This window comes from Staurois parvus, unplaced genomic scaffold (genome assembly GCF_062004578.1).
Source record: "Staurois parvus isolate SC_StPar_1 unplaced genomic scaffold, SC_StPar_1.0 ptg001404l, whole genome shotgun sequence".
NCBI classification, from domain to species: domain Eukaryota; kingdom Metazoa; phylum Chordata; class Amphibia; order Anura; family Ranidae; genus Staurois; species Staurois parvus.
In genome coordinates, this window is record NW_028319200.1 from 248,392 (window position 1) to 263,836 (window position 15,445).

The 15,445-nt window shown below is 43.5% G+C and overlaps 1 protein-coding gene across 1 annotated transcript in view; it reads left to right on the plus strand.

The window, feature by feature from the left end:
* The window catches only part of LOC149436188 (NACHT domain- and WD repeat-containing protein 1-like), a gene marked incomplete at its 3' end in the record, with an annotated part of 85,405 nt that overhangs the window by 10,942 nt on the left and 59,018 nt on the right, over positions 1-15,445 (plus strand). Inside the window, exons 3-6 of the mRNA XM_089661915.1 lie at positions 19-122; positions 4,831-4,943; positions 8,747-8,852; positions 13,184-13,302. Of these exons, the coding sequence (XP_089518041.1) occupies positions 19-122; positions 4,831-4,943; positions 8,747-8,852; positions 13,184-13,302 (442 nt within the window). The remainder of the gene's footprint in view (positions 1-18; positions 123-4,830; positions 4,944-8,746; positions 8,853-13,183; positions 13,303-15,445) is intronic.

Below are 15,445 nucleotides of genomic sequence, written 5' to 3' on the forward strand. Positions count from 1 at the left end.
CCTCTTGTATGTGTCTAGGTATTGCTTAAGTTGGAACTGCGCAGACGTGTAGAAGAATTATTGTCTGAAAATCTGAAACAAGACCCTGTGGATGCTGGGACCAAAGAAAAAGAACATGGAAGGTCTGAAGTTCAATTTTTTTTTTTGCTGTCTGATTTAAATCCCAGTGCAACCACAGCAGATATTTAAGATTTGCATAGCTCTCTTATGATTTGATCTCTACCAGAATTCCTGGGGAAATTTTGCCAGGGCAATAGATCGCTCCAACATGAACACAGCAATAAAACCAAGAGGTGGTACCCTTTTCCACTCTATTCTAATTGTAAAGCTGAAATTCAGGCTAAACAAAATTTTTCTAAAAAGATCTGTGTATTCTTACTTGAGAATTGGAGGAATATTTATAAAGCAGTCAATTTGACATTCACTGCAGGTGAATCTTCCCTTCATTGCACGTGTTTTAAATGAAAGTGGGAGTCTAGCCAAATCCTAATTATGCTTAAACCTGCTCCCCCCCCCATTCTAAGCCTGTTATAACTACCCCGTATAGAAAAGATGTCCATACTTGCCTATTCTAAGGGCTGAGGGCACACTGGTCCAGTCGCATGATTGGCTTCAGAGGAAAGGAGGGACAGCAGATAACGGATACCCCATAGTAAGTCTATGGGTGACGTCACCTGGCTACTGGAGAGATCATGTGACCGGACCAGAGTGCCCTCTTTACAGGGTCGTTAGACTAGGCTTAGAATATGGGTGAGAGCAGGTTTAAGTAGGATTTGACTGAATTTCTACTTGAATTCACCTCCAGTGAATGTTTGTGGAAGTCACATTCATCACATTATGATTAGCATAGAACTCTCTCCTTTGTGTATTTCTTACACACTTGTGCAGTATTCCAGCATTAAACAACACCTGCACCAGTCATTGCTGCTCTCTCTCGTTGTGCAGGGTGACTGATCTTGTCTCTGCCCCCAAACAAGCAAAAGAAGAGGGTGCACCGGCCTCATTCAATGCCATATAAACTCTTAAAAGCGGTAGTAAACCTCTTAAAGAAAAAAAGGTTTTCCCCTGCAAGGTAATATCCTAATGTGCTACTATGCATCACGTACTAGCACATTATGAAATGCTTACCTAAAAAGGAAGCCCTCCAGTGGAATGCTTTCACCGCTGACAGGGCTTCCATCCTCACCCGGGCTTCCTCCCAGGTCCACAGGCTCTGGTGATTTGACTGGCTGAGCCACGATGACATGACTGGCTGAGCCACGCATGTGCGCAGGGAGTGCCGGGCGTGGGACAGAGCACTGAAGGAACTGCATGGGTAAGCCGTTCCTTTAGGGGACATCCCCCGGCTGCTGCTAGCTGGAATAGAGTGCACGTGTAGGAGATATTCATTTTACCTACAGGTAAGCTTTATTGTAAGCTTACCTCTAGGCAAAAATCAAGGGTAGAGAGTTTACTAACACTTTAATAGATTAGGGCTTAAAATTTCAAGTCCTGAGTTACTAGCCAGGCCTTAAGAGTTACTCACCGCCAACAAACACACACAACAGAGACACCTGTACACACACACAGACATGTACGTACATACATACATACACACACAGAAACATGTACACACATGCACAGAGACACGTACACACACAGACATGTACGTACATACATACACACACACACACATACACAGAAACATGTACACACATGCACAGAGACACATGTACACTCACAGACATGTACGTACACACATACACACACACAGAAACATGTACACACATGCACAGAGACACATGTACACACACAGACACATATATTACATCGAGTTTATATAGCGCCTAAGGGTTTGCTCAGCGCTGTACAATAGAGGGGGGGACAATACATGAAACAGTACAGCAACTACAATCAGCACACGAGGGTTTAGAGGGCCCTACTCTTTCGGGCTTACAATCTATAGACACATGTATACACACACAGGCACGTACAGACACGCATACACACATGTACATACACAGAAATACACACGCACAGACACATGTTCATACATACACAGACACATGTACATACATACACAGACACATGTACACACAGACACATGTACGTACAGTCAGGTCCATAAATATTGGGACATGGACACAATTCTAACATTTTTGGCTCTATACACCACCACAATGGATTTGAAATGAAACGAACAAGATGTGCTTTAACTGCAGACTGTCAGCTTTAATTTGAGGGTATTTACATCCAAATCAGGTGAACGGTGTAGGAATTACAACAGTTTGCATATGTGCCTCCCACTTGTTAAGGGACCAAAAGTAATGGGACAGAATAATAATCATAAATCAAACTTTCACTTTTTAATACTTGGTTGCAAATCCTTTGCAGTCAATTACAGCCTGAAGTCTGGAACGCATAGACATCACCAGACGCTGGGTTTCATCCCTGGTGATGCTCTGCCAGGCCTCTACTGCAACTGTCTTCAGTTCCTGCTTGTTCTTGGGGCATTTTCCCTTCAGTTTTGTCTTCAGCAAGTGAAATGCTCAATCGGATTCAGGTCAGGTGATTGACTTGGCCATTGCATAAGATTCCACTTCTTTCCCTTAAAAAACTCTTTGGTTGCTTTTGCAGTCTGCTTTGGGTCATTGTCCATCTGCACTGTGAAGCGTCCAATGAGTTGTGAAGCATTTGGCTGAATATGAGCAGATAATATTCCCGAAACACTTCAGAATTCATCCGGCTGCTTTTGTCAGCAGTCACATCATCAATAAATACAAGAGAAGCAGTTCCATTGGCAGCCATACATGCCCACGCCATGACACTACCACCACCATGATCACTGATGAGGTGGTATGCTTAGGATCATGAGCAGTTCCTTCTCCATACTCTTCTCTTCCCATCACTCTGGTACAAGTTGATGTCGGTCTCATCTGTCCATAGGATGTTGTTCCAGAACTGTGAAGGCTTTTTTAGATGTCGTTTGGCAAACTCTAATCTGGCCTTCCTGTTTTTGAGGCTCACCAATGGTTTCCATCTTGTGGTGAACCCTCTGTATTCACTCTGGTGAAGTCTTCTCTTGATTGGTGACTTTGACACACATACACCTACCTCCTGGAGAGTGTTCTTGATCTGGCCAACTGTTGTGAAGGGTGTTTTCTTCACCAGGGAAAGAATTCTTTGGTCATCCACCACAGTTGTTTTCCGTGGTCTTCCGGGTCTTTTGGTGTTGCTGAGCTCACCGGTGCGTTTCTTCTATTTAAGAATGTTCCAAACAGTTGTTTTGGCCACGCCTAATGTTTTTGCTATCTCTCTGATGGGTTTGTTTTGTTTTTTCAGCCTAATGATGGCTTGCTTCACTGATAGTGACAGCTCTTTGGATCTCATCTTGAGAGTTGACAGCAACAGATTCCAAATGCAAATAGCACACTTGAAATGAACTCTGGACCTTTTATCTGCTCATTGTAATTGGGATAATGAGGGAATAACACACACCTGGCCATGGAACAGCTGAGAAGCCAATTGTCTCATTACTTTTGGTTCCTTAACAAGTGGGAGGCACATATGCAAACTGTTGTAATTCCTACACCGTTCACCTGATTTGGATGTAAATACCCTCAAATTAAAGCTGACAGTCTACAGTTAAAGCACATCTTGTTTGTTTCATTTCAAATCCATTGTGGTGGTGTATAGAGCCAAAAATGTTAGAATTGTGTCGATGTCCCAATATTTATGGACCTGACTGTACATACACACACATGTACACACACACAGACACATGTACACACATGTACATACACACAGACACATGCACATGCATACACAGACACACACACACACACACCCCACCCCTATAAAAAGTTGCAGTATTTCGTTGTTCACTCACAGAGCCGGGTACTGTACTCTAGGGGGAAGCAGAGAGCACAGCACACACTCCTTCCTTTGCTTTCACTGCGCTCAGTTATTGAGCAGTCTGACGGCTCCCAGTGCCACTGACAGATCCGGTCTGAGCTCCAAGCCTGCTCAGCAAGACGGCCCTGGGGGCACACTCGCCCCCACCATAATTTCCACTCGCCATTGGCGAGCAGGTGAGTGGAAATTTCATAAATTTCATATATTGCATATATCAGAACCAGTCCCATCACAGGAAACGTGTGCATACGCAGGGGCACAGCTGACGAGTTTCAGTTGCAAAGCCCTCTTCTTTAGCGCTCTCTTCTTTTGCTTTGTTTATGTATTGGTTCCCCGAACTGAGGTGGACATCCAGGCCGATCCAGTGTGCAGTGGGAAGAAGTCCAATGGCATTATCTGCTTTCTATGGACAAGAGTAAAGAGGAGCTCGCTTTGCACCCCAAAGGGCCTTTCCTGTCAATAGAGCTGACAAAAGTGGTTGTTTCTTCTCCGCCCCCTCCTGTTGTTTTCGGCAGGGTTGCCTGTAGTGGGTTTGGCCTCCTGGGCCTCTCCCACAGTTCTTTTCTCTGCATAGACTATGTACAGCACAGTGATGGTGTCACTGCAACTTTACAAGGCAATATCTAGAAAACGGGTTTATATCCTTTTTGGGTATTGATGACTATATTTGAGTAGAAGTATTTGTGCCTGCTGTTCAGCTTTAACCTTTCGTGGAAAGCACAATAAAAAAAAGGATTATTCAGTAAAGAAGTACTAAGTACAGCTATGATATGCGGGATTCACTTATCCACAGCAACGTATAAGATTTCCATGAGATATGATTGGATGTGTTGGTACGCTGTGCACCTTTATTGCTTTTTTTTGTTCTTTTGAAATACGATCAATTAATTTTAGGGGCTTTCTTTGTCTATCAGTTTTGTCCATTTGTCCTTGCAGCTTGGAACCATCCTCGCTCCCGGAGCCTCCAGTGAAAAAGCGAACTCCTCCTAGCACAGCTCCGAAAAAGACAACTGCTCAGCCTGCTCCAAAAGTAAAACTGAAGGGTCGAGGTGAGACGGGAATCATAGATTAAGAGCTGCCGATAAATACACGGCTCAAAAAAATGAAAGGGACACTTTGAAAACACATCAGATCTCAATGGGGAAGAATCTCCTGCTGGATCTCTATATTGATATGGACGGGGTAATGTGATAGGAAGGTAAGGCTGGCCCATCGTTTGATGGAAATGAAAATGATCGACCTACAGAGGACTGAGCGGGATAAACAAAAATACTATCAGATTCCTCCATCTACTGTACAGTATATGAACAAGGTGGATAGAGGAATCCCCCCCACTGGGACACTTCTTTCTGACAGCGATGAGTCCTTGACTGGCTGCAGCTGCTGATCCAGGAAAGCTTTGTAGCAGGTCCTGTTGACAGAAGTCAATAAACCTATTGAGTGGGGATGGCCACATGGTGGTCAGTGTATGGCCAGCTTTTGTCTGGGGGACTATTAACACTGAACAAAGTGATCCCTTTTGAAGGAGAGGCTTGACAGATTGCCCGACCAGGGTTTCCTTCCCACTTTTTTTCCAGTTCGTTTTATTAGTGGGACTCTGAACTAAGCACATTTATAAAGCATATTGCCATAAGGCCATACCACTGCTTTATAGATGAGGCCCTTTGTATTTTTACATACAGTGCTCTTCTATTTTATGAACTGAATTTGTTTTCGCAATAAAGGTCTATTGGGCGTCTTCAAGTAATTCCATTAAATGGGAACTCCACCCGCCCCTGACTCTGCACTGCAAGGGCTCATTTTTGTCCAGGGTACTTTTATGTCCACCTTTAAGAAAAAACTAATAAATGCACATGTTTTTATGCATGAAGATAAAACAGAGAGATTCCGTAAGAGGTAGGAAAAATGGGAAGCGTTTAAGAGATCAAATAAATATGCTGAAAGAAGAGAAATAGAGATGAGAGGAAGTGTATAATTAAATGTAGAAAGTAAGATAAAAAGTGGATGAGGAAATCCCGAGGACTTCCACAAGGGGTGAAGAACGTGGAGCTAGGGGAAAAAGATTGGGTGGGGGGGGAGTTGGGGGTGGGTTGGGGGGGGGGGGTTGTTGAAGTTGAGGGTAGGTTGGGGAGGGGGTGGGTTTGTATGGGAGAAGGTAAAATTGTATTTTGTTTTTGTATTTGTATTTTTATATTAATATGTAATGATATGAGAGCTTATTCTTATTGTACGAAATAGGTTGAAATTGGAAAATTAATAAAATAGATATATTTAAAAAAAAAATAATGCACATGTTTTGCAGGTAAAAAAAATGTGCAATTATTTTTTTTTAAACAGGTCAGTAGACTGTAGGTGCAATGTCAGACTCATGCAGACATTTCCTATAGCTCTCTGCTAGTACTTCTGTATGGAATTTTAGTTACTGAGCTGCAGGAAGTGTCAAGTGGCTATGAGTGCGCTGATCAGCGTAGTTGTTGTCCATTGAGAACTACAAGTCCATCTGCCGCATTGGCAGACAGTACTTGTAGTTTATTCATTCACAGATCTCTGCACAACACAGCCTGGATGATTTTAAAAGTGACAGCTGCTGTGGGGGAGAGGAACTCCCACTTGCTTCTATGGGACTCGGGGTGAGGGTTGGGGTGCTTAGCAACATGGTATCCTAAATATGGTTGTCACATGTAACATGTTGCTAAAGGTGGAGAGAGCTCTTACAGGTCCAAAACACAGTCATGTGAGAGAGGGGAACAGATCATTAACCCGCTGTATGCTCTGACACTGTTCACAGTTAGACTCATGGCTCCAGCTGACAGAGCGGCAGAGAAGCCTGGCAAAGGGGAATATCAATGGCTGGATAGGGTGAGAAGCTGGCAAAGGGGAATATCAACGGCTGGATAGGGTGAGAAGCTGGCAAAGGGGAATATCAACGGCTGGATAGGGTGAGAACCTGGCAAAGGGAAATATCAATGGCTGGATAGGGTGAGAACCTGGGAAAGGGGAGCATCAACGGCTGGATAGGGTGAGAACTTGGCAAAGGGGAATATCAACGGCTGGATAGGGTGAAAACCTGGCAAAGGGGAATATCAACGGCTGGATAGGGTGAGAACCTGGCAAAGGGAAATATCAACGGCTGGATAGGGTGAGAACCTGGCAAAGGGAAATATCAACGGCTGGATAGGGTGAGAACCTGGCAAAAGGGAATATCAATGGCTGGATAGGGTGAGAACCTGGCAAAGGGGAATATAAACGGCTGGATAGGGTGAGAACCTGGCAAAGGGGAATATCAAAGGCTGGATAGTGTGAGAACCTGGCAAAGGGGAATATCAATGACTGGATAGGGTGAGAACCTGGCAAAGGGAAATGTCAACGGCCGGATAGGGTGAGAACCTGGGAAAGGGGAATATCAACGGCTGGATAGGGTGAGAAGCTTGAAAAGGGGAATATCAACGGCTGGATAGGGTGAGAACCTGGCAAAGGGGAATATCAACGGCTGGATAGGGTGAGAACCTGGCAAAGGGGAATATCAATGGCTGGATAGGGTGAAAACCTGGCAAAGGGAAATATCAACGGCTGGATAGGGTGAGAACCTGGGAAAGGGGAATATCAACGGCTGGATAGGGTGAGAACCCGGCAAAGGGAAATATCAACGCTGGATAGGGTGAGAACCTGGGAAAGGGGAATATCAACGGCTGGATAGGGTGAGAACCTGGCAAAGGGGAATAACAATGGCTGGATAGGGTAAGAACCTGGCAAAGGGGAATATCAATGGCTGGATAGGGTGAGAAGCTTGAAAAGGGGAATATCAACGGCTGGATAGGGTGAGAACCTTGAAAAGGGGAATATCAAGGGCTGGATAGGGTGAGAACCTGGCAAAGGGGAATATCAACGGCTGGATAGGGTGAGAACCTGGCAAAGGGGAATATCAATGGCTTGAGAGGGTGAGAACCTGGAAAAGGGGAATATCAATGGCTGGATAGGGTAAGAACCTGGCAAAGGGGAATATCAACGGCTGGATAGGGTGAGAACCTGACAAAGGGGAATATCAACGGCTGGATAGGGTGAGAACCTGGCAAAGGGGAATATCAACGGCTGGATAGGGTGAAAACCTGGCAAAGGGGAATATCAACGGCTGGATAGGGTGAGAACCTGGCAAAGGGGAATATCAACGGCTGGATAGGGTGAAAACCTGGCAAAGGGGAATATCAACGGCTGGATAGGGTGAAAACCTGGCAAAGGGGAATATCAAAGACTGGATAGGGTGAGAACCTGGCAAAGGGGAATATCAACAGCTGGATAGGGTGAGAACCTGGGAAAGGGGAATATCAATGGCTGGATAGGGTGAGAACCTGGCAAAGGGGACTATCAAAGGCTGGATAGGGTGAGAACCTGGCAAAGGGGAATATCAACGGCTGGATAGGGTGAGAACCTGGGAAAGGGGAATATCAATGGCTGGATAGGGTGAGAACCTGGCAAAGGGGACTATCAAAGGCTGGATAGGGTGAGAACATTCAAGAGAACCTGTCATTTTGCCCTGAATGGTAATGAATAGTTAGCCAGTGATTCAGTCTAAGATATCACAGTTGGGTGAGCTGAGCCTTTAGTGGTTCCACTTTGTCTGTTGGAATTTTTTTACATTGTATGTAATTGTTTTTCCAGTATGGGGGTTTAACTTTTGCTCTTGTTTGTTTTTTCTTTATTGCTTCTATCACCGTTACGGATTCATCTTTCCTCTCTATCTGTTCCATCCCTTTTGCCTTGTGCACATTGTGGATTAATGAATTCCTTTCACTGTGACACCTTATTTTGGGGATAATGGGGGTTATGCTCATAATTATATCACATTTTCCCATAGATCCCTCTCCACTGCAGGACTCCCAGTTCCTTGTTCACAGTTTGGAAGGGCACAGTGATATTATAACTGCTGTTCTCATTCACGATAGATATGTCATTTCTGGGAGGTGAGACAAGCAGGAGTTTTTTAAAAATATACATTGAGGGTCCTGTTTACATGTTATGCAAAGGAAGAAAGCTGCACTCATTCACCTCACCCAATGCTATTCATCAAGGAACACTGGTGTTCAGCTTTTGCTCTGGCAAGCTGCTTCAGTAATGATCATTACAAAGACAGGCTTTTACTCCAGTAAAGATCGTTCGCATCCTTTACTGCATCAAATGGCTAAAAAACAGCTTGACCGGTACACTGATGCATTTCAGTCGCTCTGGGCCTTACTCATAGCTACTTGCTAATGCTTCAGCGTACCTGCCGAGCTTTACAGCCGCTGCATATTTCAGCCTGACAGATTGCTGGTAGCAGGCTATACGCTGCACTTGTGACTCTCAGGCAGAGAATTCTGCCTGAACATATGCTTTATGGCCGTATCCATGTACCCAAATACTCGCCCCAACCTTTAATAAACAGATTATTTCAAATACAGGCCGGCACTCCAGTAAAGATCCTTGGTATCCTTTATTACAGGAAAGTAGTCAGTAACTATGGGTAAGGCCCAAGCTGCTGAAACGCGTTAGCGTACCTATCAAGCTGTTTTTTTTTAGCTGTTTGATATAATACAGGATACCAAGGATCTTCACTGGAGTGCTGGCCTGCGTTTGTAATGACCTGTTTATAAAAAGTTGAATCCTGTATTTGGGCACATATACACGGCTGTAAATCATACATTCAGGCAGGGTGGATTTGATTTAAATCAAACTGATTTAAATCACGATTTAAATCACGAGTCAGTACGGCTTGATGTAAATCCTAGTTTTCTACATAAAGACTAATTCTTGCTGGTATAACTTTAATATGCAAGTAGATGAAGATTTTTAGAATAGCAACTTTTCATAATATTTTGTTTATCCCCAGTTTAATAGGTTAATCATTCATATTTGGACAACTTTTCTGTTGTACTTAGGAAGGAGAAAAATACTCATTACCTTAATAATAACAATTTAAATAGATTTATTCATCTGAAACAATAACATTCCAGCATATGTGATTGGCTTAAACATCTATGTTTGGTAACTAATTTGGCTAAACAAAATATATATATTTGAAGAAACTTAGACTGTCGGCCCCTCCCTCCTCGCACCGTCGGCCCCTCCCTCCTCGCACCGTCGGCCCCTCCCTCCTCACACTGTCAGCCCCTTCCTCCTCACACTGAGTTTCACTTTCTTCTTGTGCAGATCTATTCCACTCCAAACAATCAGAAAAATATTGTTTCTATTCTATTCACTGAACTTCTTGCACCTTAGCACTGAAGGGGTTGATTCTGTATTCAGAGGTTTGTAGAAGTTAGGATGAAGGTCTTTTTCTTAACTCTGTTCATGTTATAACATTTTTGCTGTGAAGAAGAGTCATGTGATCTCCGCTGAGTCCAATTCAGTTTTGAGAACTGCAAAAGTAAACCAATCATCTGTGATAATATCTTGTAGGCAGAGAAACTGCCCAATAATCTTACAAAATCCTCTGGAAGAGCCTGACATTGTGAATGGATTCATGGGATTTATTTACCAAAAAAATTAAACGTATACAGCCTTATTCTACATAATTAAAAAACTAATCTTTATTTCATGATGGAATAACCTTTGGATGGTAATATATTTTCCTCAAAAAGCATTTTATTTAAAAAAATCTATTTAAATAAAACAAATCCGATTTTAATCAAAAAAATCCGATTTAAATAAAAAAAATCCGATTTTTTTTAATTTTAAAAAACAAATCATTGATTTTTATCCACCCTGCATTCAGGTGTGAATCTCTGCCCAAGTGTCACAAGTGCAGTGTATATTAAATAAAAAAGTGCTCCTGCGCCTATGGATGTTTAACACTCAGTAAAACAAACCAGACCTGGTTGCAGCAGTCCTGTATATGTGTAAAATTACCTAAAAAAATTTTAAATTTAAAAAACAAATGAACCGCGCATGGTCATAAACCTGTGCATATTACAAACATATCATAAACCAGTCTCATAATTGGTGAAAAAAGAAGGTGCTCGTGCTTGTGTTCAACTTGTATCCAATATCTTTTTTCACCAATTATGGGACTGGTTTATGATATGTTTGTAATATGCACATGTTTATGACCGTGTGTGGTTCAAGTGCAGTGTATACAAAAAAAGGGGGTTTGTGAAAAGAGATTCACAGAAAAGCGGCTACATTATGAACAGACCGTGACGAAGCTGAGTGAGATACGCCCATTGGCGAAACGCGTTGACGTCATACGTCAGATACGTCACTTCCGGTCATGCACACTAGGTGGAACGCACGCTGACCCATAAGGAGGAAGCCATCTTCACATGCCATGAGGCAAGCGTGAGCAGCACAGGCGCTGAGAGGGGGCTGGAACCCGCGGTATATCGGCGGATGTCAGCGGTGGTTCCTGGGCCTCTGTGGCCGTGTTTGGCAATATCCATGAAGGACATCTCTTTCATTCCCTTTATCCACGGCACAGGTGGTGAGTGGATTGTTACAGGACATTAGATATACGGTCCTCTGTGATCAATATGACCTACATATCTTATTGAGTGCAAGCTCTGTCAGTGACTTCCCACATTATTTGTTTCACTACAGGATGGGGACATTATGGTGCTTTGTATAGGATACAGGACATACCGCATATAGTTCAACAGGCAGAAGATTCCTTGGGATATGTCTTGCTTTTCCTACAAAGGGTGGCGTGTAGTCCACATACAGTGGTGAAGACACCATTTCAAGCAGAGTGCTGCAATCTGCACCTTTTCTCCCATCTTGGGAATAAATGGGGCTTATTTCCATTCAAGAGCTTTATGATACAGCTGTTCACATTACAGATGAACGGGCCCCAACCACGTGTGCCGGCACAGGAATGTATTGCATCATATATTTGACATTTATGTCTTTTTCCAAACAGGCCTGAGGCTTACTGTTCCCCTCTTCACGCTTATTGTGCTTACTGCATTTCATACATGTGATATACGTATATCCATAGTATAATTTTTGGATTCCCTGTTCGGGATTCACCATTATGATATTGGTGTAAATTCATTATTCAATATTATGGTATACCTATGGTATAATTTTTGGATACACCTCTTTTGGGAAGTGTTTACCCTATGTGTTTGTACTACAGAGAATTTAGACTCTTGCAGTCACTTTCTCTGTTGCACATACATTTAGACCGGTCTTGATGTCATTTTATATGGTTTTAGGTCTGTGTGTTATTGTCTCATACTGAGGTGATGGTAAACCAGGGCGAATGCCCATATGTCATATTTATATCTGTGTAATAAAGCACAATCTTTGGAAAATTTTCTGAGTGTCACGGTCTGTTCATAATGTAGCCGCTTTTCTGTGAATCTCTTTTCACAAACCCCCTTTTTTTGAATGCCTTTTTTGGCTACTGAATGGAAACCAAACATTGGGTGACACGATAACATAATTAACAACCTCTTAATAACTACCTATAGTACAAGTGCAGTGTATAGCCCGCTGCCAGCAACCGGTCAAAGTCAATGGCAGGCTGAAATATGCAGCTCGACAGGCACAGTAGCACATTTCAGCCTCTCTGGTCCTCTTAGCCACTATAGTTAGTAGTTATGAGTAAGGCCTGGGGTTGCTGAAACGCACCAGTGTACCTATCAAGTTGGTTTTTTAGCCATTTGATGTAATAAAGGATAGTAAGGGTCTTTACTGAAGTACCGGCCTTTGTAATAGCCGAAGTCAGTATTTGGGTACTTGGATGCGGCCGCAATGTGTACGCTTGAGTCATAAATGCAGCGTGTAGTTTGCTGCCATCAACCTGTCAAAATCAAGGACAGGCTGAATTATGCAGCGGCTGTACACCGATATACGCACACCCTAGCTCCAAAATACCGCATGGATGTGCATATATCGGCGTACAGCTGCTGCATATTTTAGGCTGTCATTATTTTGACAGACGGCTGGCACAAGCGTATGCTGTATGACCCTTATGCAGCCGTGTGCATGTTCTCTTTTGCCATATCTTTTCCCATTGGGTAATATCAATTCAGACAAGAGATAGGAAAAAAAATGTAAAGGTGGGTTTGGATTGGTTGCTCTCTCACTCACCCCGCCTGTATTTTTTCCTTCAACGAGGTCTAGTGGGTTTATATTTCCAGATGATTGTACAATCACAAGATGCTCATTCCTGAATAAGCATTGCAGGGTTTTTATCTCCCCAACACTAGCCAGCTACATGATGACATATTCCTCCCCGTGTTTACCATGTTCCTCTTCTGCTTCCTCCTGTCCTTTCCCTGTACATCTCCCCCTTTGCCTATACCTGTGACAGCTGGGATACATCAGTGCGTGTATGGGATGTCTTCTCCGCCTCAGAGTTGAAGACGCTTTGCGGTCACACCGGCGCGGTCACATGTGTGGTTTTGGTCTCACTGGGGGAAACACAACTAAGTAAGTAAAAACAGTGTAAAAATAGGACACAACTGTCATTTTTTTTCTCTTTATCTTGTCATGAGTTCATATCTTTGTCTTGTTTCCACATCAAAGATTTATGTTATTGGACAGAGATAGTGGATACTGTATATAGGGTATTCCAGGTCACTGTCCCACTAGAACCTAATTGCTGTATCCTAGGCATACTGGAAGACTATAGGCAGGGGCTGCCAGCCAGTCTCCCCCCAAAGCCTCTCGGGCAACCTCCGTGTTGAAATACATCTTTTTCTAGTCTGAAGGTGTCACCCATATTGAAAAGGTTTATGTCATTTTGCACTTTCAAGGGTGAAAGTTTGACTTTTCTGTGGGAAGTTATAGAGTTTTGATTTATTATTGTCACCCATATAGTTAGTCTATTCCTTGTAGGTCAGAACTTGGTCAGATTTCCAATACTTAAAGCCTGAAAAAAAGCTCTGTGGATAGCTACCTTCTGGAAGTCAGATAGTGTATAGTCTTCCAGTAATAACAAATGGAAACTGCCCCAATCTATAACTGGCCTTTATGGCAAGGAGCACATGGAAGGGTGACGCATGACAAACAACAACAAAGAAAAATTCCCAACTCAACTTATCGACCAGCCTGCAACCAACCGAATTGTTCTGTTAAAAACAGGGGTTTAGTTTGCACACATTTGCAAATACATTCGTAAACTGCAGAGCCTCTTCAAGGCACACCAGTATTCTCTGCATTTCTAACTCTATAAATTTTGAGGGCCTGCATAGTAGAGCCACATGCATAATAATGGACAGACTAAGGGCAAGTAAGCCTGGAGGGAGCCCACCACTCCTTAAAGGCACATGGGCGGACTGGACACCCAGCATATAACACAATGGCAGCTAAGGTGTCTAGGGCGCCTTTAACCTCCCTGGTAGTATTCCCGAGTGTAGCTCGGGGTAAAGTTTCAGCACCACAAGCGGTAACCCCCCCCGAGCTACGCTCGGGAATACACTGCAGCGTTGCTCCAGGATCTCTTCTTTACTTACCCTGTCCTGCGCTCCCGCGATGTCCCCCCTGCAGTGTCCCCGGCAATGTCCTCCGGCCGATGCCGGCATCTGTCTTCCGGGTTCCGTTCCCTGCGAGCGTCGGGACGTACGGGGGACGGAACTGGTGGGAAATTTAAAAATATCAAAAAGTGACATTCCCTAAAATCACTAAAATCACATAGTATAACATTCCTGTGTCAAACCATTTCACATACATTTTGTCCCGAGTGCTTTGTCCGGCGCCCTGCCTGCATTTTTACTGTTCTTTCTGCCTGGAAACTGAGAAACGTCCATGGCGTCCAAAAAGCGTCCCTTTAGGTCAAAAGCAGTTTTAGACCGGCTAGAGAACAGCGATAGTAAATCAGAACCACTTGCAGAATTGAGTGATAATGATTGGTGGGGGAAATTCCTCATCAGTCACTGAAAACGATTTTGCGAAGGACAAGGTAAGTAAAGAAGAGATCCCAGAGCAGCGCTGCGGTGTATTCCTGAGTGTAGCTCAGGGGGGTTACCGCTTGTGGTGCTGAAACTTTACCCCGAGCTACACTTGGGAATACTACCAGGGAGGTTAAAGGCTGTTGGTCTACTGGTGAGGGGCGCCCTAGACACCTTAACTGCCATTGTGTTATATGCTGGGTGTCCAGTCCGCCCATGTGCCTTTAAGGAGCGGTGGGCTCCCTCCAGGCTTACTTGCCCTTAGTCTGTCCATTATTATGCATGTGTCTCTACTATGCAGGCCCTCAAATTTTATAGAGTTAGAAATGCAGAGAATACTGGTGTGCCTTGAAGAGGCTCTGCAGTTTACGAATGTATTTGCAAATGTGTGCAAACTAAACCCCTGTTTTTAACAGAACAATTCGGGTGGTTGCAGGCTGGTCGATAAGTTGAGTTGGGAATTTTGCTTTGTTGTTGTTTGACATGCGTCACCCTTCCATGTGCTCCTTGCCGTAAAGGCCAGTTATAGATTGGGGCAGTTGCTATTTGTTAATACTGGAAGACTATACACTATGTGACTTCCAGAAGGTATCAATCCACAGAGCCTTTTTTCTGTCTTGAAGTATTGGAAATCTGACCTACAAGGAATAGATTAATAGATTAACTATATGGGTGACACCTTC